This window comes from Manis javanica, chromosome 3, assembly GCF_040802235.1.
Source record: "Manis javanica isolate MJ-LG chromosome 3, MJ_LKY, whole genome shotgun sequence".
Lineage (NCBI taxonomy): Eukaryota > Metazoa > Chordata > Mammalia > Pholidota > Manidae > Manis > Manis javanica.
Genome location: NC_133158.1, coordinates 41,318,558 through 41,339,461, shown reverse-complemented (window position 1 = coordinate 41,339,461; position 20,904 = coordinate 41,318,558). Strand labels below are relative to the sequence as shown.

General features: G+C 51.2%; 1 protein-coding gene across 4 annotated transcripts in view; it reads left to right on the top strand.

Annotated features, from left to right (window-relative positions):
* The first annotated feature begins 17,983 nt into the window (after positions 1-17,983).
* PDXK (pyridoxal kinase) overlaps positions 17,984-20,904 on the top strand; it is a 29,497-nt gene continuing 26,576 nt past the window's right edge. Inside the window, exon 1 of one of the 4 annotated variants that reach the window (XM_037014627.2) lies at positions 17,984-18,254. In XM_037014627.2, the coding sequence (XP_036870522.1) occupies positions 18,168-18,254 (87 nt within the window). In that variant the 5' untranslated portion in view covers positions 17,984-18,167. The other 3 variants (XM_017669975.3, XM_073231271.1, XM_073231270.1) reach the window with 3 other exon arrangements.

The following is a 20,904-nucleotide window of genomic DNA, read 5'->3' as shown; positions in this document are numbered from 1 at the left end:
CAAGATAGTGGTGACCCTCAAGCAGTGGGGACATATCAGTGAGGCCTGCTTGCCCTGCCTTAAGATAGGTTTGGTTGTGGGCTAATCATATGAAGTATGTTAAGAATCTTACCTCGTAACTCACTGGCTTTTTAAAAATAGAATCTTAGCCTTAAGGTGTTTTGAATATATTCCATGTGTCATGCATGATTTTTTTTAATTCTGTTTTTTCAAATGGGCAGAGGCTCTGAATAGACACTTCTCCAAATAAAAAATTCAAATGGCCAACAGGCACATGAAAAGATGCTCCACTCGCTAATTATCAGGGAAATGCAAATTAAAACCACAATGAGATATCACCTTACACCAGTTAGGATGGCCAACATCCAAAAGACAAGGAACAATAAATGCTGGTGAGAATGTGGAGAAAGGGGAACCCTCCTATACTGCTGGTAGAAATATAAATCAGTTCAACCATTGTGGAAAGCAATATGGAGGTTTCTCAAAAAACTAAAAATAGAAATGCCATTTGACCCAAGAATTCCACTCCTAGTAATTTACCCAAAGAAAACAAGATCCCAGATTCAAAAAGACATGCACCCCTATGTTCATTGCAGCACGATTTACAATAGCCAAGATATGAAGCAAGCTAAGTGTCCATCAGTAGATGAATGAATAAAGAAGAGGTGGTACATATACACAATGGAATACTATTCAGCCATAAGAAGGAAACAAATCCTACCATTTGCAACAACATGGCTGGAGCTGGAGGATATTATGCTCAGTGAAATAAGCCAGGCAGAGAAAGACAAGTACCAAATGATTTCCCTCATTTGTGGAGTATAACAACGATCAAGACTGAAGGAACAAAAACAGCAGCAGACTCACAGACTCCAAGAAGGGACTAGCATTTACCAAAGGGTGAGGTGTTAGAGAAGGTAGGAGAAGGGGATTAAGGGCACTTTAATTAGCACACCTATATTGCATTCATCAAAGGGTAAAGTGTTGGGGAGGGTAGGAGAAGGGGATTAAGCGACACTTTAATTAGCACACACAATATAGGTAGGTTATGCAGAACGCAGTAGAGCACAGAGAAGACAAATAGTGACTCCATAGCATCTTACTACGCTGATGGACAGTGACTGCAATGGGGTGGGGGGGGGACTTGACAATATGGTGAATGTTGAAACCACAATGCTGATCATGTGAAACCTTCATGAGATTGTATATCAATGATACCTTAAAAAATTGTTTTTTCTGTGTGCTTTGTTTATTCCCTACTACTCTTGTATTCTGGTTCACACATCTTGCCTGTGTCTAATCTCCTGTCAGATCCATCACTGAGTTGTTCACTTCATATTTTGCCTTTTTCTGCATAGTTCTCATGCACAGCTGGCAGGCATTTTCCTGGCTTGCATCTATACAAGTGCAGTTTGGCCATAGGCATCCAGATTCTCAGAGATATGCATGCTATTTAACCCAAAGATTCTACGGCTAGTGATTTGGCCTGAGCAGATAGTGCTGAGTGTGTGCGAAAACAGTGCACTTATGTATCCCCAGGGCCATGGAGGACGCAGGGCTCACGTGTCTGGGCACCTTGGCAGGGAAGCCTGGTAGAGCTCTGGGATGTACTGCTGGCGCAGTTCACAGCTTCTCCTCTAATGCTGGGTGAGCACTGTGCTCTGCTCAAGCACCAGAAGAAATAGCCAATTGTGTTTGTGGCTACATTGTTCAAAAAATACATCTTTAAACATGGAAGACTGGCTCAGCTCAACAGTGCTCTGCTAGGACAATCTCTTCCCGCAGAGACCCTGACCCTAGCCCGTGGGTCTTCCATTTGAATGGGAAGTTTCACTCCTTTTGTTTTGGCTGAGCACTTAAAAGTTGAATTCATGCAAGTTGAGTGAGACTCTACCTTAGTGAAAAAGCAGTAACAACCTGAACATCATTAACTGATGAGATCAGGATTTGCTGAAGAAAAGAACTAAATGCCCATATATTGCTGTAAAAGGCACTCATGAAAAATGACGTAGATTAAAAATTTTTGACATGGAATGGTGTGCAGCAATCATGTTAGTGAAACCAGCAAGTTAGAAAATATCACGAGTGATATGATGCTTTTACTCTAAAAAAAAGTTATTCTTGAATTGCATAAAAATGTCATCAGTGGGTTGTAGAATTACACACAACCTTTATTCATTATGTATTATTTTAATTCATAGATCTTGTTTTTTAGAACAGCTCTAAGCATACAGAAACATTGGGCAGATAGGGTGGAGCATCCCTCTCTACTCTTTCCACACACAGTCTCCCTATTATCAACATCTCAAATCAGTTCAGTACATTCTTTACAATTACCGAACCAGCATTATTTCATTATTATTAACCAAAGTCCACAGCCTACATTGGTGTTGTGCACTGTGGGTTTGGATAATTGTGTGACCTCCATACAGTATCACACAGAACAGTTTGCTCTAAAATCCCCCCCACACACAGACCCAGCTTCTTACCCACTGGCAACTGCTGGCTTTTTTAACTATCTCTGTAGTTTTATGCTCTCCAGAATGTCACATAGTTGCAATCATACAGCATGTAGACTTTTCACACTGGCTTCTTTGGCTTAGCAATGTGCATGGAAGTTTCCTCCACATCTTTTCCTGTTTTGATAGCTCATTTAACTGGTGAATAATATTCCATTGTGTGAATGTTTTCTTACTGAGTTTTCAGTATCTTTGTATATTTTGGACACAAGTCCTTTTTCAGTGTTTTATGACACTTAAAGATTTTCTTTGATGGTGGGGCACATCACAGTGACTCTCAGATAGATGAAAGGCAGAACTCTTCATTACTTAGTGTCCCAAACAAGAGAAGTGGCCGTGCAGGGCCACAAAGAGGTTCGCCTCGGGACATGAGTAGATTGGGCATGACCAGGGAAAGATTCAGTGAGCTTGAAGATATGTCAGTAGAAAGTTCTCAGCTAAGATGCTAAGAGAATAAGGAATGAAAAAAAATGGGAAAAAACTGTAAGGCTCCAAATGAATGACAGACACCACACCACATATCCAGGAAGCTAGGAAAACACCAGGCAGTTGGACAAATACAGAAAAATCTACACCCAGGCATATCATATTCAAACTGCAGAAAATTGAAGCCACAAAATCTCAAAAGAGATTTCAGAGGGAAAAACCACCTTAACTGTAGAGGAACAAGAATAAAAATTACATCCAACTAGTCCTCAGAAACCACACAGGAGGAGTAGAGTGAAATAATTATTGTGTTGCAAGAGAAAAACACCAGCCTAGATTCTGTATCCAGTGAAATTTTCCTTCAAAAGGGATGTTGATCTGTTGGGGAGAACATTGTATATTTTCCTTGGCCCTTGGCCCTGCTGCAACAAAGAACTGAAGGGTACAGACACAGTAGTGAAGCAAAGTAAAGTTTTATTTAAAGTTTCTTAGAGAAAAGAAACTTTAGAGAAAAGGTGCAGGCAACCTCAGAGAGAGGATCACCCTGAAAGGTTGGGAAAGAGTAAAAGTTACCCACTCAGAAAGTGCGGGCAACCTCAGAGAGAGGAGTGCACTGAAAGGTTGAGGGTTCCCCCTTTTAAGGATTTTTCAGGAATGTGACCACAGGCTTGGGGTGAAGACTTGTTAAGTGGTCCCTGAATATTTAAAATTAACTTAACACAAGGAATTTACTGCTCTGAGTCTCCCCAAGATACTGGCTTCTTGGTCTGGGAGCATATCGAACAAGACTGCCTGTCCAGCCCCCAAGGTGTGCTGAGTTATTGTCTGTTTGCTAAAGAGTTAAGTTACGAATCTTACTTCTTAACTTCCTGGGTATTAAAATGCAATCTTATTTTTAAGATGGAATCTTTCCTGCCTTTTACTATGTTGTTTATGGCTGGGCCTGCATGCTAAATTAGTTGCCTAGGTTGCAAATACTTGATTAGGGCTGAAGTAGAATAAAAAACAGCATGAAGTCAAAAAAATAAGCTGGGCCTGCATGATTAGCACAATGAAGACATGGGCTATTCTGAGGTACCCTCCTTTATCTGGGGAATATTCAAACATTCCAAGCCAAGTTGCTCCTGACTTTTTGAGCCTTAACTCATTAATTTATTAACTCTGGGTCTCATTTAGTGGGCTTTCCTGGCCTTATTCTCTTTTCACCCCGCTCATATCTATTTTCCTGCCTAACAGATCCTGCAGGTAAAACCATCACGTGTGCCCTCCACTGTACAAGAGTTTCTGATTTTCAAGTTAGTCCAGACTGGGCCTCCAGCAATTTGCCAATTGCAGTGTTGTGGGGGCCCGGCCTACGGCCCAGGCTGAGCCCCACTCTAGCTGGACAACGCCCTAAAGATGGCGCCTGCTTCCTAGACACCACCCTTCCTAGCCCTACAGCTCAGCGCATAAGGAAGTCTCCATGATTGGCTTGTCCCCATTTCCATGCTTGTGCTCATAGCATGCTTTTCACATGTTTCCAATAAGACTGAACCTGGCGCGTGATCAGTCAGCTGATTGGTTGGGATATGCTATATAAGCTGCTGCCCTGGAGGAAGTGGGGTGGTTGTTTTTTGCTTTTGCCTCTTGCTAGATGGATGCTCGGACGCCCATAATAAAGATTCCTAACGAACCAGGCCTTCGGTGATCATTCTCCAGCCGTCGCCCTAGGTGGCGGGACGCGATACAGTGTAACTGACCCCATGTTACTGGTTCTGGGTGGGGGGGGATATGGCTGTGACTCTGTATTGCCATCTCTCCAGATTTGGGGGTGGCAGTCTGTCGTGTGACCTCAATTCTCCGACAGATCTAAGAAAAGTCACTGGTTTTCAGTTTGCTCACCTTTTTTCTTGTGGGGATGGGAGTGATGGCTTGTACGCTCTCTACACGTCAGTTCTCAGTCATCGGAGCTGAATCTGGAAGTCTCAGCTTGTATCATTTTTGTGCCCCCCACAGAGAAAGAGTACATGGTTTTAAAGGATTCACCTCCCCTATGCATCTCTTTTCTAAGTCTGGATATTTCCTTACTTCAGTTTTATTTTTCTTTCTTCTGTTTGCTTTGAATGTGCTTTTATTTTTAAAAGTTTTATAAAGGCATATATTTTATACACCATAGAGTTATCCACTTAAAATGTACAAGCCAGTGGTTTTTAGCATATTCACAGAATCTGCATCCACAGCAATCATTTAATTTTAGAACATCTTCCATTTCCCCTCCCCGCCAAACTCATGTCCTCACTAGCCGGCACTCCCCAGTCTCCCCTCAGGCCCCAGCCCCTGGCAACACCTTCCCTGCTTTCTGTCACTGTGGACTCGCCCCTCCTGGGCATTTCATATAAATGGAATCCTGTAACACGTGACGTTTTGTGACTGGCACAGTGTTCTTGGGGAAGAAAAATCATCCACCTCCTGTCTGTTCTTAACCTGCTCTGAAGCGTCTTCCTCAAGGGCCAAGCGCCTTCTGGACCTGATCCTAGCCCAGAGGCAAGGAGGCGCCTCGCTCCACCTCCCCCTGCAGCCCAGCTCCAGGGTCTCCCTGGGCAGTGCCCTGCAGAGCCTGGGAGCTATGGTCGTGCACACAGGGCCACGCAGCACCTCTTGGTGCTTTTCGTTTGCATCTGCCTACACCCATGCCGAGGAGCCCGCCTGCCAGGGAGGACGCCCTGCCTTCTGACCTTTGGACACTTTGTGCCCTGTGCCCCCGCAGGGCCAGACAGCAGGAGAAGGCAGGACAAGTCCTAGGCTCAAAGTCAGGGGGAGGGCCAGATGGAGCATTTGAGACAGGAGGGAAGTCCCTGGAAGGAGTATGGGGAAGGAAGGCCCTGGGTGCAGCCTTGATGGACACAGAGCGGTGACGGCACCCTGACGCCCCTGCCATCCCCTCCATCACATCCCAGGGGAACAGAGGGGCAGGTTTAGTTACTTCCCTAGTAGGACCTCATAGCTGAGGGGCCCTTCTGGAGACTGGCTGCCCAAGAGGAGCATTAGGACTTTGCATGGGCTGAACACCAGGCCACCCTAGCCACTGGGGAGCTCCGGGGACAGCGTGCACAGACCCTTCAGCTCAGCACCCAGCCCGTGGCCTCTCCTCTGACTCTGCCGGCAACGGTGCTCCACGGGCACCACAGCGACCTGGAACGCAGCCACGCCTCCCGACTGGTGTGCTGTTCTACACCGAGGGCTGTATTTTACCACCCTGGCTTGTCACGTGTTTATGCGGTGTAAATCCGATATGTAAGCTCAGAGTACAGGGAATCTGCTTACATTTCATTTCGTTTGTTTGATATTGCATCAAGCTTGATCCTTGCCCCTTTTAATCATAGTAAAATATACAAAACATAGATTTACCACCTTAACCATTATTAAGTATACAACTCAACGGCGTTAAGAGCACACACATGGCTGTGTAGCCGTCACCGGGGGGAGGAGCTCCACAGCTCTTTTCCTCTTGAAAGCTGAAACTTTGGCCCCATTAAACACCAACTCTCCCTCTCCTCCCCAAGCCCCTGGCTGCTTTTCGTCTCTGTGATTTTGACTAAATTCTTCATGTAAGTGGAATCACACAATATTTGCCTTATTGGGACCTACTTATTTCATTTGGCATAATGTCCTTAAAGTTCATCCAAGTTGTAGTATGTCAGGATTTCCTTCTTTTTGGAGGCTGAGTACATACAATCCCATTATACGTTTATACCACATTTTGTTTATCCATTCGTGCCTCATTGGATATTAGGTGGTCTCCACCCCTCGTTGCTGTGAACACAGCTGTGCACGTATCTGTTTGGACCCCTGCTTCCTTTAGGGTATATATTGAGAAGTGGAGTTGCTGGATCATGTGGTAATTCTATGTTTAAATTTTTTAGAAATTTAACAGTATGTTTATCCACATGCCAACTCACTGGTCCATCCCTCCACCTTCCATCCCTCTCTCCATCTCCCTTCACCCAACATTTATTAAGTGACTACCACCTGCCAACACAGTGTGGACATTGGGGTGCAGGACCAGCCTGTTCCCCACCCTAATGAAATTGCAGGCCACTGGGAAAGGCTGGTTCCATTAATTGCCAGCTGACTTCCTGCCCCACGCCTATCATTTAATGTGATTCTGGCAAGATCTCTGTGCTTGGCCACTGTTCCCATTGTCCAGATGGGGTGCAAGTGAGCTGGGGGTGCACGGTGGGCACACGGGTGTGGGAATGGGGCTATGGTGGCCTCCACTGCAGTACAACACATCCTGGTCAGCTCTGAGCTGAGGGCTGGCCTGCTTGGTGTGATTTTGGAAGCAAAGACCTTCTGCCTCTACAATTACACAATTACACAACTAGATAAATCCCTTTTGTTTGCATTTTTAACCTCTATAAAACTCTAGGGAGAAGTTGCACAGATTCATATGTAAAAATGCCTCTTGTGTTTTTATTTGCCAATTTTCAAGGATTCTTTAAAAATACAGACATGAAGTCCTGATAAGGCCAAGCTAAATCATCAGCTGCTGACACAGTTACACACACTGCCGGATTACACATTTGCTAATATATAGTAAGGTGCACAGGATCTAAGCTACTCTTTTACCTGTCATTGCACTGCAAAGAACTTATGTTTAGCAAGGAATCAGAAATGCACACAGAGATTTACTTGCACACAAAGAATAAGTGCAATGAAATATTTATAACAGTGAAAAACTGGAGACAATCTCACTGCCTGTTAGAAATGGCATAAAACTAAATGTGATTTATTCCCAGAGGAGTTAACGTTTAAACAAAAGGGTATTGACAAGAGGCCTACATGTCAGAACATGGACCAGGGAGTCTCTCCGGCTGGGAGGTGGTGGGAGATTGAGGAAGAGCAGCCTGTGCATCACCAGAAAAATGCAGAAAAAGTTTTGAATCAGACCATAAAATTAAGACAAATGTAAAGAAAGCCTAATATGGATATAACTTGCCTAGGCAGCATCTGGGAAAGACTGTGAACCCTGCGGTACTCAGCCGGCAAGGACCCGGGCGGGACGAGTGCCAAGGAATAAGCTGCTTCTCCTACCCACCCCCAGGGTGCCTGCTCACGGCCCCGACCCTGCACGGCCGCCATTAAATCCCCGCGCCACTGCTCTCTTGGTCTCCGTGTCCACTTTCTATGTTCGGACCAGTGAGCACGTTTGTCACACTGCACAACGGTAGAGGATTAAAGTTCTTGTAAGTTCATAGGGTGGGAACAACGCAGTCATGAAAGATCGCTGAGAAATACGGGGGCACACGTGGGAAGTGCAAGAATGTAATATCATGTATATACACAATACATTACAATCCCGATTTCCAAAAAGAAAAAAATACATTCTAACACTAATAGGTGTCTTGAGCAGTTATCATGCATCCCATAAAACCCAACAGGTGGGCACAGGCAGCTGGGCAGCTTGGGGCCCTCAGAGCAGTGGCTCTGTGAGGCCGTGTTTTCTCCTTGATGATGTGTGTGACCTCCCCAAGTTTTCTCCATGAGTTTCTCCTACAACCAGAGACTCAGTGAATGACCCTTACGACCCTCCGTCAGGTAGAGTGCACAGGAGGAAAAGCAGCAGCCGCCACCGACTTAACCTCACACCACGTTGGGCAGCAAACGGCTTCCTGCTCAACAGGCGGCAGATCCGGATCCAGGCCCAACAGGCGGCAAATCCGGATCCAGGCCCGAGGGGAGGAGCTCGCAGCACAGCAGAGAATCCCCTCCCCGCCCCTCTTTTCTTTCTTTGAATAATTTGCCCCCGCAGGCCCCTTGAGGGTCTGAAATTGCCAGCTGTTGGCCCAGATTTTGAATTTTTTCTGAAAGTGTTGTGAGGGAGAAAGAGGAAAGACTTGCACTGAAGACTGTTGGGAGCGGAGGGCAAGGCTGAAGGTCACTTTAGGGGAGGGGAGGGGAGCCGAGCTCGGGCACAGAAAGCCTCGGCAGCACGGGGCTGAGTCAGACGTAGACCGGGGACCCCACAGCCAGAAGCTGCCGCGGCTGCGGGGACCCGAAGGCACCGAGCTGAGCCACAGACCAGAGAAGGGCACGTGAGGACAGAAGGGCCGGATTGCACCTGGGGACTCCGACGTGCCCGAAGACCCAGGCCCAACGTGCTCCGAAGAGGCCCATAGGCTTGGCTCTTAGCAAGAGGACGCAGGAAGGATCGTCCACTCCAGCAAAGAAAAGGAACCCTTAATCCAGGCTTTGGGCTCAGTGTTGCCTCTTCAGAAAAACATTCTGAGACTGAGGAACGTCCAAAAGCCTGTTTCCTCTTGGAGTCGCCTCTCAAATATGCGAGGGCCTCGAACCAGATTCCTCATCCCATAAAAACGGCACCTTGGAGTCCATCAGCCAGGAGAGAGGGTGGCATTTCCCACCAGCCCTGTCCCGCCGGGGCCAGGGGCATCCCGGAAGCTCCCCCGAGCGCTTGCTAGTGCCAGGACTGGTTCTCAGTCTCCGCATGGGGCAATCTGCCGGATCCCCTCAACATCCCTTTGAGGTGCACACTGTCACTACTTCTCCACTGAGGAAATGGGGAAACTGAGTCCAGGAATCGACCTTACTCGTCACTCCAAGGTGACACGGCTGTCACAGGAGTTGTAATCCAACCTGGGCAGTGGCTCCAGAATTCCCCTCAGTGTATTAACTACATTTTCTTATTTTCTCTATTCTCTGGCATTGGGCGGGCCAACTCTTGGGGAGAGTGTGCCTTTCACATGCAAATGAGCCAATCCAGAGCCCACACTCAGTCACTCCTTCAAGCTCTCACTCTAGGACACCAGCCCTTGTTCTCTGGGCTTCCCAACTCTCCTGGCCCTTCCCCACGTGGCCCATCATGGTATGGCATGCCACTACTCTTGGAACCTGTGACACACTGTCTTTAAATGGCAGCTGTCTCCTGAGCTGTCGGCCTCACCATACCTGAGTAATAACAAAACCCACATTCTAAAACACTCGGCTCCCATCTCTCAGCCAAATAAAACTCACTCCACAGAGCAGGGAGCAGCCTTGTGGAATGTGTTACGAGGTGGTGTCCTCTGAAAATGGTGGCAGGGCATTGAAGAAATGCGTGGTCCATGGGGAAAAGGCTGTTCTTACTGACTGCCTTAGGGGGCTGGCACTACCATACCAAAATACACAGCCTGCAGGCTTAAACAATGGACTTTTCTCTGTGTCCTGGAGGCTGGAAGTTGGGGGGCCAAGTGCACTGATTGGCCTCTGAGTGAGCGCTCTGCTCCCAACATGCAATGGCCACCTTGTCACCGCAGCTCATGGTCCTTCTCCCTGCTTGTGCACAGAAGGACTGAGCTCTCTGGTGTTGCTTCTTAGGGGGGCACTAATCCTGTCAAATTAGGGCCCCACCCTTAGGACTCTGCCTAACCTTCATTACCCTGTCTCCAAATACTGCCACTCTGAGTCTAGGACTTCAACACAGGAATCTGAGGGACAAAACATTCCGTCCACAGCAGTGGCTGAGTCACTGGGGCCTCATCGCCTGCTGCCCAGGTCAGAGGCAGCACTGCAGCCAGGAGGCACCTGGGGACAGTGATGACTGCAGGCCTAAAATCAGCACTCCCAGCCTGCTTGGGGGGCAGAACACTGGCGTCTGGAAAAGCGTGAGGAAGTCCGGGGCACATGATGCCGAGACTAAGCCGGGCCAGTTTGCCCACCTGGGTTGTCAGGCTCTTTGGGTCTGTTAGGAAGAAAACCACGGCCCAAAGGGGCTGCTTCCACGCAGCCAAGCCAGTAGACTGGGGCTTACTGCCCAGCTTACCTGCTATTCCAGCCGCTTCTTGGAGTGAACTTTGAACCAATCGGTCTGGAATTTCCTGATTACTGGGGAGGTGACCTGCACAGGACCCCCACTCCTCCTAAGGTGGGGGACCTGGCCTGAAACAATCCCTGTCTTCTTTTGCTAATAACCTTCCCCCACCCTCCCATCTATAAAAACCTCACATTTTGTATAACTCCTCACAGCATCTCTCTGCTGGCTAGAGGGGATGCTGCCTGATTCATTAATTGTTTTATAAAGCCAATCAGATATTCAAATTTACTTGTTGAATTTTTTTATGAGGCTCAGTGCCAGTCACCTTGGAGCCTCAGGGGCAATCTTGATGCCTCCCAGGTGGGGCACCAGAGTATTAGGAAAGAGTATAAAACTTAAATGTGATTTGTTCCCACTAGGATGTTTAAACATTTTTACAGTAAGGTATTAACAAAGGGCCACATGGTGGAAGCTGCTCAGGCTGAGAGTGGGGGTGGGGGAATTGATAAGAGCCTGTTTGAGTTTCTTAAACCTACCAATAAGATTAAGACAAATGTAAAAGAAAGATATAACTGGCGTAGGCGACGTCCGGGAAAAAATGTGAACCCTGTAGTACTCAGCCAGTGAGAAACCAGGGGAGGGACTCACACACTAGGAGATAAATTATTGGCGCCAAACTCCCCAGGTGTGCCTGCTTACCAGACACCCTGTCTTGCAAGACCGACATTAAAGCCTTTCTCTGCTGTTCTCTTTGTCTCCGTGTCCACTTATTGAATTTGGACCAGTGAGTGTGTTTCTCACACAGAGTGAGATCAGAATTCTGACACACAGGCAGCTACCAGCAAGCCGACTCCCAAATGGCCAAACATGTGGTCCAGTCAGAATTTACACGGCATCGTGTTATTAGTCAGCATGTGAGCACCCCAGACCTGGAGGCTTCACATCAGAACCTGCTTCTCTCACAGACTGGAGGCCATAGCCCAGGATCAAAGCGTGGGCAGGCTGGTCCTCCTAAGCACTGGGTGGGAGAGTCTGTTCCAGGCCTCCATCCTCAGCTTGCAAAGGCTGTCTGCCTGGGTCCCTTCATGCCATCCTTCCCTCTTAGCTCTCTGGTGGGGCTCAGGCCCACCCTGACGACCGCATTCCTGGTTACATCTGCAAAGATCCTGTCTCCAGCTCAGGTCACCTTCTGAGGGGAGGAGTGAGGACTGCAGCATGTAAATTTGGGGGGACACAATTCACCCTGTACCAGGCAGTTTAGCTGCAGGGCTCACCCCAGTGGAAGATGACAGTGTCCCAAGGGGAGGATTGGCCAGCCTTTGGGCAGATCATGTTGCTGCAGCCCTGTGAAGTAGGGGGCCTGTGGGTAAAACTAACATTTCCAGAATATGTCGCCTGGCTTTAGGGCATCTGCATATCCTCCGGGATGGAGAGAGTTCTCCACATCAATGGGTAATTACCTGGGCAACCAAGGGCTTATCTGAACCTGAGAGCTTAAAGGGAGGGGCTGGCCTGCTTGCTGGCTTCTTCAGGAGCAGAGGAGAAGGACACCCCAGGACTTTGTGAGCAATAAACAGGTTTTAAACTTTATTTCTTCGACTGATTTTGGTTTTTAGAGGTATTTTGCCCTGGGATTTCCTCTCTCCGGACTTACATCTGGTGGCAGTCGGCAGGATGCCTCTGAACCCGAAATCTCATAATGGGTGCTACCTTTGGGAGGGCTGCTCCTGTGGATGGTGGGGAGGCCCCAGCAGATGCAGCGGCAGATAATAACTTCACCTGTTATTATCCCCCCAGCTGTGGGGCTTCCAACTTGGGAACCCCTAGTGGGGAATTGGTTTAGGGTTAAGTACCTCCTAGAGGGGTGGGGCCTTCCCCAGAATTGGGGAAGGGTGGAAACACCGGAAGCTGCAGAATTAGCCCTCCCGGAGTTGGAAGGCTGTTTGGAGGCCCTAGGGGGCCGTGTAATGGCTGGCGTTGTAGGGTCTCTTTTCGTTGAGATAGTGTAAAATGTTGTACAGGAGGAAGAGAGGATTATTGAGGGACTCCGGCAGGAGAGAGAGACACTTCAGCATCGCTTGGAGGAGCTGGGTGATAACCTATGGGATGCTAAAGAAGAGAGACAGTTACTGAAAAGGCAGGTCAAGCTCCTAGAAGATTTCTTAGAATCGAGGGGGGAGGCGGCAGGAAAAGCCACGTGCAGGAGGCCGTGGGGAAGGGGGAGGAAGGAGTAGAGCCTTCAATCCCAGAAATGGCTGAGGAGGAGCTGTTGGTGGAGGAGTCCGAGGGAGAAGAGGAGGCGGTCGGACCATTGGCAGATCTACTACCCAGGCCACCGCCGGAGGTACCATCTTCTCCTGTTTTAAAGTCCCACCCGGCTGTAATTAAGAAAATAAAAATGAAACAACTGCAGGCTACTCGGGGAGGAGCAGCCCCCTCCCCAGGTTGGGGAGCACTACATGCTCTGCCCCTACGCCCAGGATGAGCTGGTGGGCATGCGCGTACTGTATAGGCAGAGGCCATCCTAATCTCTGCCTAGATGACTTTTACGTCTCTGGGTTGTGGGGCTGGAAAGCATTGTTACATCAGGTACTGAGATGAGTAGAATGGCTTCCCTGACGACTCTCCCTTCCCTCCGGCCCCAGCTGCAAAATGCCCATCACGCCTCAGGGAATCAGACACTCCTGGAATGGCTGGCAACTGCCATCAGGGTAGTTTGGCCTAATCAGGGTGCTTTACCATATTTTCCCAGTAGTTGGAAAACGTATGCAGAGCTCCAGCAGGTACTGTGGGAATTGGGTATGAAAAATATTATCTATAATATGGATCCCCAGGGCCCCGATGAGGAGGTGTTTGCTATAGGAATGAGAAATCTGGTGCTGCATATAGCTCCCCCATCTCTCTTTGGGTCTCTAGTGATTACTCTTGCCCCCCACCCAGGGCAACCCATAAGGGAGGCTACTCGTACTTTAGCAGATCTGGGGGAGGTTGAAACAATAAGGGCACAGAGGGAGGTACGGGCCATGACTGAAAGGAGAGGTGCAAAGGCCCAGTGAAGGTCTCAAGCACCCAGATGTGGGTTGATTTGATAAAGGCCAGGGTAGGGAAAGAAAAACTATATATTGACCCATCTGTAACTCCCAGAGGGATGGGGGTGAAAGTCTGGTATACTAGACCAGGACGAGGTCCCATTCCTGCCACTGTTTTATCACAAGACCACTCTCTTACACGTATCCTACCTGATGGACAAGATTTGCCTATGCTGGTGTCATTAAAACATGTCTTATTACCCTTAAGGCTATTTTCTCCTACAGTCCTTGTGGCCTGAATGCACCCCCTGGCTGCAGCTGCTGCGTGATAATTGCTCTGAACCCTGGGCTACTGCTTGCCTATGGAATGGACGGACTATGGACTTAATCTGCATAAGACTGTGAACCTCGCTGAATCGTCTGGCTTGAGGAATGTCATGATTTTATAGCTGTTGCTATTGTTGTCATTAGTCTGGTCACAATGCTCCAGTTTTCTCGCCCAGGGTCCATTGCGGAAGAAGGGGAATGAGTAGATTGTAAAGCGAGATTTCTGGAGGGGTGGCCTGTGGGTAAAATTGTAACATTTCCAGAATATGTCGCCTGACTTTAGTGCATCTGCATATCCTCTGGGATGGAGAGAAGTTCATCTCCATATCAATGGGTAATTACCTGGGCAACCGAGGGCGCGTCTGAACCGGAGAGCTTAAGGGGAGGGACTGGCTTGCTTGCTGGTTTCTTCAGGAGCAGAGGAGAAAGGCGGCCCTGGACTGCAGTTTGTGAGCAATAAATGGGTTTTAAATTTTATATCTCCCTTTGACTGCTTTTGGTTTTTAGAGTTATTTTGCCCCGGGATTTCCTCTCCCTGGGCTTACAGAGACACAGGTCCTAGTGGGGTTCCAGAGCCCATGAAGAGGTGGGACAGAGGTCCCAGATGGTTCTGGTGCAGCTCTGCTAAAGGTGTTAGGCTGCCGGCTCTCCAGCTCTATAGGCAAAGGCACCCGTTCAAAGCTCTGACCCACCACCAGCCCTGAAAACCATTGCAGAAAACGCCCACTACCAGCCCTTCCAGCAGCCAGCCTCCAAGTGTGCAAGCTGCTGCCCAGGCCCCATCTGGGGTGATCCCCCTGGTCTCCTGATTAGAGCCTTGCAGTGCAGCCTGAGGTTTGATGAAAATGTACTTATTACACTCATGAGTGGCCAGTTGGAGAGCTTTTTAAACAACTTACTGCTCATTGCAATTTGGTCACCAAAATAACCATCATTTTCGAGGGACATGCTATACTGCCACCAGCTGCTTGGGGCGGTAACCCCAGGGCTCTCCTGGAAGATAAGCCTGAGTGCCAGGCCAGAGAAGAGAATTCTCTTGGCTCAGGGAGCGACTTTCCTGCAACTCCCTCCTGGGCTCCACCCACCTGCTGCCTCAGCCACCCTCCTACCCAGGGGATTCTCAGGCCACAGCCTCTTCCTAGGCAGCCTAGGGCCATGCCTGCAGGGCGTGCACTGTACTTTAGGGACAGTGGCTTCCCCCAGGAAAAGCTTCTCAGCAGCCTCAGGGAGGACATGGGAGTGGCTGGGAGGGGTCCTCAGGGGCTCTGCACCTCACCCCATGCAGAGGTGAGGTGGCACACCCATCACCTGGCTGGCCAGGTCTGGGAATGTCTTTTCAATGAACTGGCAGATTCTGGGAGGTCTTCACTGTCTTGAGTCGTGAAGAAAAGAGGTTGTTCTTGAACCGATAATTAGCAGCAACTAACAGTGCTCATGAAAACACCGAATTAATTCATCTGCTTACACACTGCTTCTCAAATCTTCGTGGTCTCAGGAGCACCTGGGGTGCTGAGCGAGCACATGGGGACCAGGCTCAGTGAGGCAGGATACCGCTGGTCCTTGGCTAGTGTACCAGGTTCCCCAGGTGACACTCGGGTGACCGGTTTGGGAGCCTGGGCAGTGGCAATGAGGAACCTAGAGCTTCCAAAAGCTCAAGGACAACGAAGTTCACCAAAATGTCTTGGGCCCTTGGTCAGGGAGGAGAGCCCGCAGCCCTGCAGGTCTGCCAGCACCCTCCTCCTCTCTTCGGACTTTGGAATTACTTGGGCTGAAGGTGTGAGGAATCAGGGAGGGATACTACCTGACAGCTCAGGGTGGGGAGGGGGTGAGGTCAGCCCTCCTAAGAGCCCAGCACGGTGGGCCTCATAAGCAGGAAGGAGGAAAGGGCAGGGAGGGCCTGGCTAGCACTGCTGGCTGCTGCCCATTCCTTGCTCTCACCAGCAAAGCTTGTCACTAACTCAGTAACTACTTTCTTCCTTAGGTTCCACATCTGTCAAATGAGATCTGTCCCTACCGAAGACAGTGGTTATAAAGATTAAATTCACAAAATGTGCTTAGCACATAGTAAGTGCTCAATAAATGTTAGTCATCATTTATCAACAATTAGATACTATTATGAATTAGATGTGCTTCCTCTTTAAAACCGGGACAGCTAAGGAACTGCCCTCCCTCCCTCCCTGTCCAAGCACCCTGCGGGGGCTGCATCAGCCTCCTCACTAGGCTAGAAAGGATTGGCAGGCTGGGGTCACCAGAAGGGAGCTGTTAAGAAATGCAAAACTCAACCAAGTCAATTTGAAGATCTAATTGGCTCTATTAAGTGATTCCGGGGTGAGGCGCCATTCCCCTACCACGTAGAGAGATGCTCTGGGAGGCTACCTAAAGGACGAGGGTTTACGGGTGGAACAAGGAAGTCATAAGCAGAAAAAGGATTATTTCAGGTTTGGGTCACCTTCCTTAAAGGACAAAGGTTCTTATTAGGTGGATCCTTTGTGTGTGTGTGTGTGTAGGGAGGGGTGTAGGGAGGGGTGGGCGGAGAACAGAGTATGTGTATGTGTGTGTGTGTGTGTGTGTGTGTGTGTAGGGAGGGGTGGGCGGAGAACAGAGTACATGTGACATTATCTTATCAATGTTGACCAGAAAATTCCTCACTGCCCGCATTTCGCTGGGAGGCTGAACCTGCGATTAGGTATGAGGAAAAAAAAATTCATTAAAGGTTGGAGAAATGTTTCAAGGAGACTGAGTCATACAAGGTTTTTCTGTCTTTGGGGAGACAGGCAAGAAAGACTGAGTTTCAAAGGGGCATATGCATTTACGCAAAATATGCGGTGCTAAAAGAAGGGTTGGGTAGCTACATCTTGGCACAAGGGGCATTAATGGGGGGGGCACAAACGTTCTTATCTCGTGTCCTTGAACAGGAACCCAAGGGTAAGGAGAACAGAGGGGATGCATACTTTGTGTAGCTTACCTTTGTTTTAATTAACAGAAGGCAGTACACAGAAAGCTTAATTTTCAGGGTGGCTGTTTTGAGACTCCAGAGTTAATGAAACGTTCAATATTTAGGCCTTAGAAATATTTTGGTGGGCGCTGGTATGGTAGTCAGCTTCCTTTATTTCACAGGTATTAAGCTGCAGTTTGGTGAATTGGCCTAGAAGCGACACTATGTAAGGCTGTGCCCTCTTTTTAATAGACTTCAATCACCAAGTCCCGAGGTCTGAAACCGCTAGGGTAGCATGCCCTGGGCAGGGTGGTGAGGTGGGTACTGGCCACGTGGGCTTGCTGGGACACCCTGAGTTGGGTTCTTGAGGGTGTCAAGGCATCAGGGAGATGTCCACCCCAACACCTCTGCGGGGGAGGCGGGGTTCTGCCACCCTGTGGCCAAGCATCCCTGGGCGTACAGGTCGGGCTTGGGTCCGGGTGCTGCGGGGCGGGCGCTGGTCTGTGCCGTGGCTTGAGGGTTACCCCCGCGCGGGTGTGGACTAGATGCGGGTATGGACCCCTGCAGCAGGCTCGGCGACCCGGAAGCCCCAGGAGTGGGTAGGGCACCCCGTCACCCCCAGAGTCGCCGCGCCCCTGACCGTGCGCTCCTTCCTCGCCTGTCCTTGTTGGGACTCAGGGGGTCCGAGTGTGGGCGGGGAGGTCAGAGGCTAGGACCGCGCCGGGCCGCGGACTCCGCTGGAATGAATGAACCACTCAATGAGTAAATCAATGAATGAATGAATGCGTGACGCGACAGTGCCCTGATTAGGCAGAGGTCGAGGCTGCAGACCCGCCCACCGGCCGGGAAGCTGGGGTCAGGGTGCGCGCTGCAGCGCCCGTCCCCAGGGAGGTGCCGGGCCTGTGGGCGGGACCTGTGGGCGCCCCTCCCCTCCCCGCCCCCTTCCGCCCCCGCGCAGCGCGGGGCGCGCGGATTCCGAGCCGCGCTGAGGTCAGAGGGAGGCGGCCTGGCGTCCGAGCCCAGCGCCTGCGCCGACCCGGGTGCGTGGGGCCGGAGCGGAGCGCAGCTGAGCGCAGCCGAGCTCTTGAGCGCGGACACGCCGCCTTCCGGCCGGCCACGCGCCACCGCGGCAACCCGGCATGGAGGAGGAGTGCCGGGTGCTCTCCATCCAGAGCCACGTCGTCCGCGGCTACGTGGGCAACCGGGCCGCCACGTTCCCACTGCAGGTACGCGCCCCGCAGGCTTACGTAACCCGGCCCGGGGGTCCCCGCATCTGCCGTGCGCCCCCGGGGCCACAACCACTCCGCGTGACCTTGGCCAGGGTCCCGGGCCGCCCGGGGCCGCGTCTGGAGTGCGCTGTGCCCGGTGCCAGCCTAGGCGGGCGCCTGCGGGGTTGGGGAGCACTCGGTGGACCCCCGGTGACGGACGGCGCTGGGGGCGCTCGGTTAAGGAAGCGCCCGCGCTCGAGCTGCAGCGCTCCCGCCAACCCCAGCCGCTCGCTGCTGCCCGGCCGTCCGCGAAGCTCCCTGGAAACGAGAAAATGCGGCGCAGCGCCCAGGCACCCTGCCGGGGACCGGAGGAGGAGAGACAGGTGTTTGCAGGGCCCACTGCTGGGCGCCCCGATTGTGTGCCCGCCCTCTGGGTCACGGTGGCGGGGAAGGAGGAGGAGTAAGCTCACGGACCTTGGCCCCTGCCCGCAAGGGTGGGCCCCGTCTTGCGGCTGACCATTCCGGGACGTGGGCCCCCGGGGGCGGGGTAGGAAAGGCCTACCTGCATGTTGGATCTTAAGAGGATAAGCTGAGAGACCAGTTCAGGCCCTTGCACGCGTTCAGCTTTCAAAGCTGCTTTTTAAGTGTTTTAGCTTTTACTTAGTGATTCTACCCACCAGCTTCCCTCCTGCCTCCCCTGCCTGTCCTTAGTCGGGGCTCCCTGGTTGCCAACCCCCTGCTTCCTGTTGCCGCCTCAAGGTTATGGCTGAGGGGCCCTCGGAGGAGTAGAAGTCCTGGGTGCGGTGGGATGGCACGCTGGGCCGGAGGCAACAGGCGGCCGACAGGCATTCCTTGCCTGGGCCCAGCAGGAGTGCTGGGTGGTCTTGGCAGGGTGGTGGTTCTCCTGGACTTTGGCCTTTGTCCCTAGGCGGGATCCCCACGAAGGAGAAGCTATAGCCAGTGTCCTGCTCCTAGCTCCTGGGGGCCGGGGGGGCGGGGAACTCAGCAGGTAGGTGGGTTGTGTGGGCTGGGTCCCTGGGGAGTTCCTGGTGGACTGCTGGGGGAGAAGGGTGCAGAGCCTCTGAAGCAGGGGCAGTCAAGAAGGGCGGAAGCAGGTAGGGCTCTGAGAACTAGTTCAACTCACTGGCCCAGCAACAGGAGCAGCCCCAGCCTGGTCTGGCTGGGCCCGGGAGCCACAGAGCGACCCTGGCAGAGGTGTGTGCTTCTCTGGTTTCCCCCCATCTTGGCCACACCCTTCTTTCTCCATTTGGGTGGACTGTCCGCTTCTTCTGGGTTCTCCGGTGATGTCCTTTGCTCCAGAACTTCCAGTCATGTGCCCATCACTTCTACAGCAAGGACTGTCATTTTCCAGTTACTCTAGGGAGAGGCGCCTCCAGAATGCCCACCTGGGAAGTTCTTCAGGTCAGAGCCGACCTTACCTGCAGTCTGCTCACATCCCAGCATGCTTACCTGAAGGTGTGTGTGCTGGGGGTCATGTCATCTCCGCTCCTGTCACGGGGAATAGGCCCCTGCCTGGTCTGACCCATCCCTGCTCTTCTGCAGGAGCGTGAAGGGTGTTGCGGAAGGCAGGGGCTGTCTGGAAGCTTCGTGACCTTGCAGAGGCCTTCTTCCTCACTGAGGAGCCCTCTGGCGCTCAGTTGCCTTGTCTGTAGAATGGGATGCCTGCTTCACCAGTTGTTTTAGGACCAGGGGAGATGCTGGCTGTGGAATGAGGTGGCCCTCAGTACCCAGGGGTAGTCCAGTTGCCTCTCATAGTACAGGAGGGTCGGGCTGGATGACCCCTGAGTGTCCCTGGGGCCTCTCCTGGAGGCAGGACCCCTGTCAGGAGTGGTCGTGGGTTGAATCCTCACTTCCTCACCTGTTCTTTGCCCTAATTACCTCCTCCTCCTAAGTACAGAATAAGGTGTAGCCCTGGGGGTTGGAGAGAGCTGAGGAGAGGACAGAGCCAGGAATGGTGGTCCTCAAAACATGCTATCCCCAAGCCGGACCTCCAGCAGGACTGTTAGTGTAGTGTGCAGATGGCTGACGCAGTGGGGGTTCATTCCCTCAACTGGAGGCCAAATTCCGAGACCCAAGTGTGGGCAGCGCTGGTGCTCCCTCCTGGGCGTGTGGATGGCTGCCTTGCCCTGTGTCCTCAGTGGTCGGCCCTCTGCGTGTTGGTGACCTCATCTCTTCTCATAAGGACACAGATTGGATTAGGCCTCCCCAACAGTGAACTCATTTTAACTTAATCACCCCTTTAAGGCCCCATCTACAAGTACAGCCACATTCCAAGGTGCTGGGGGTCAAGGCTTTCAACATATGAATCGGGTTGGGGGGAGGACACAATTCAGCCCATTAACCAAACAATTTCTAGAAATTAGTTCACTGGCCACTCTGCCTTTGACCACCCAGTGCTTCCTTGACCAGAGTCTGGATTCCTCATCAGTCTGCACTTGCCTGCTTTGGCCCTGGCTGCTCAGCTGGTGGGGGATCAATCCACCAGTCCTGCAGGATATGCCGCGGGGCCCCCTGCGGCATTCTGCTACCCCACCCTTGTGTCTGGCCACCTCTGCAGCAGGGGGTGGGTGGGGTGACCCACCAGCCCCGGTTATGGCAGGACGGACTGGGTGGACGGGGCTGGAATGACCTAGAAGCCTTGCTGGTA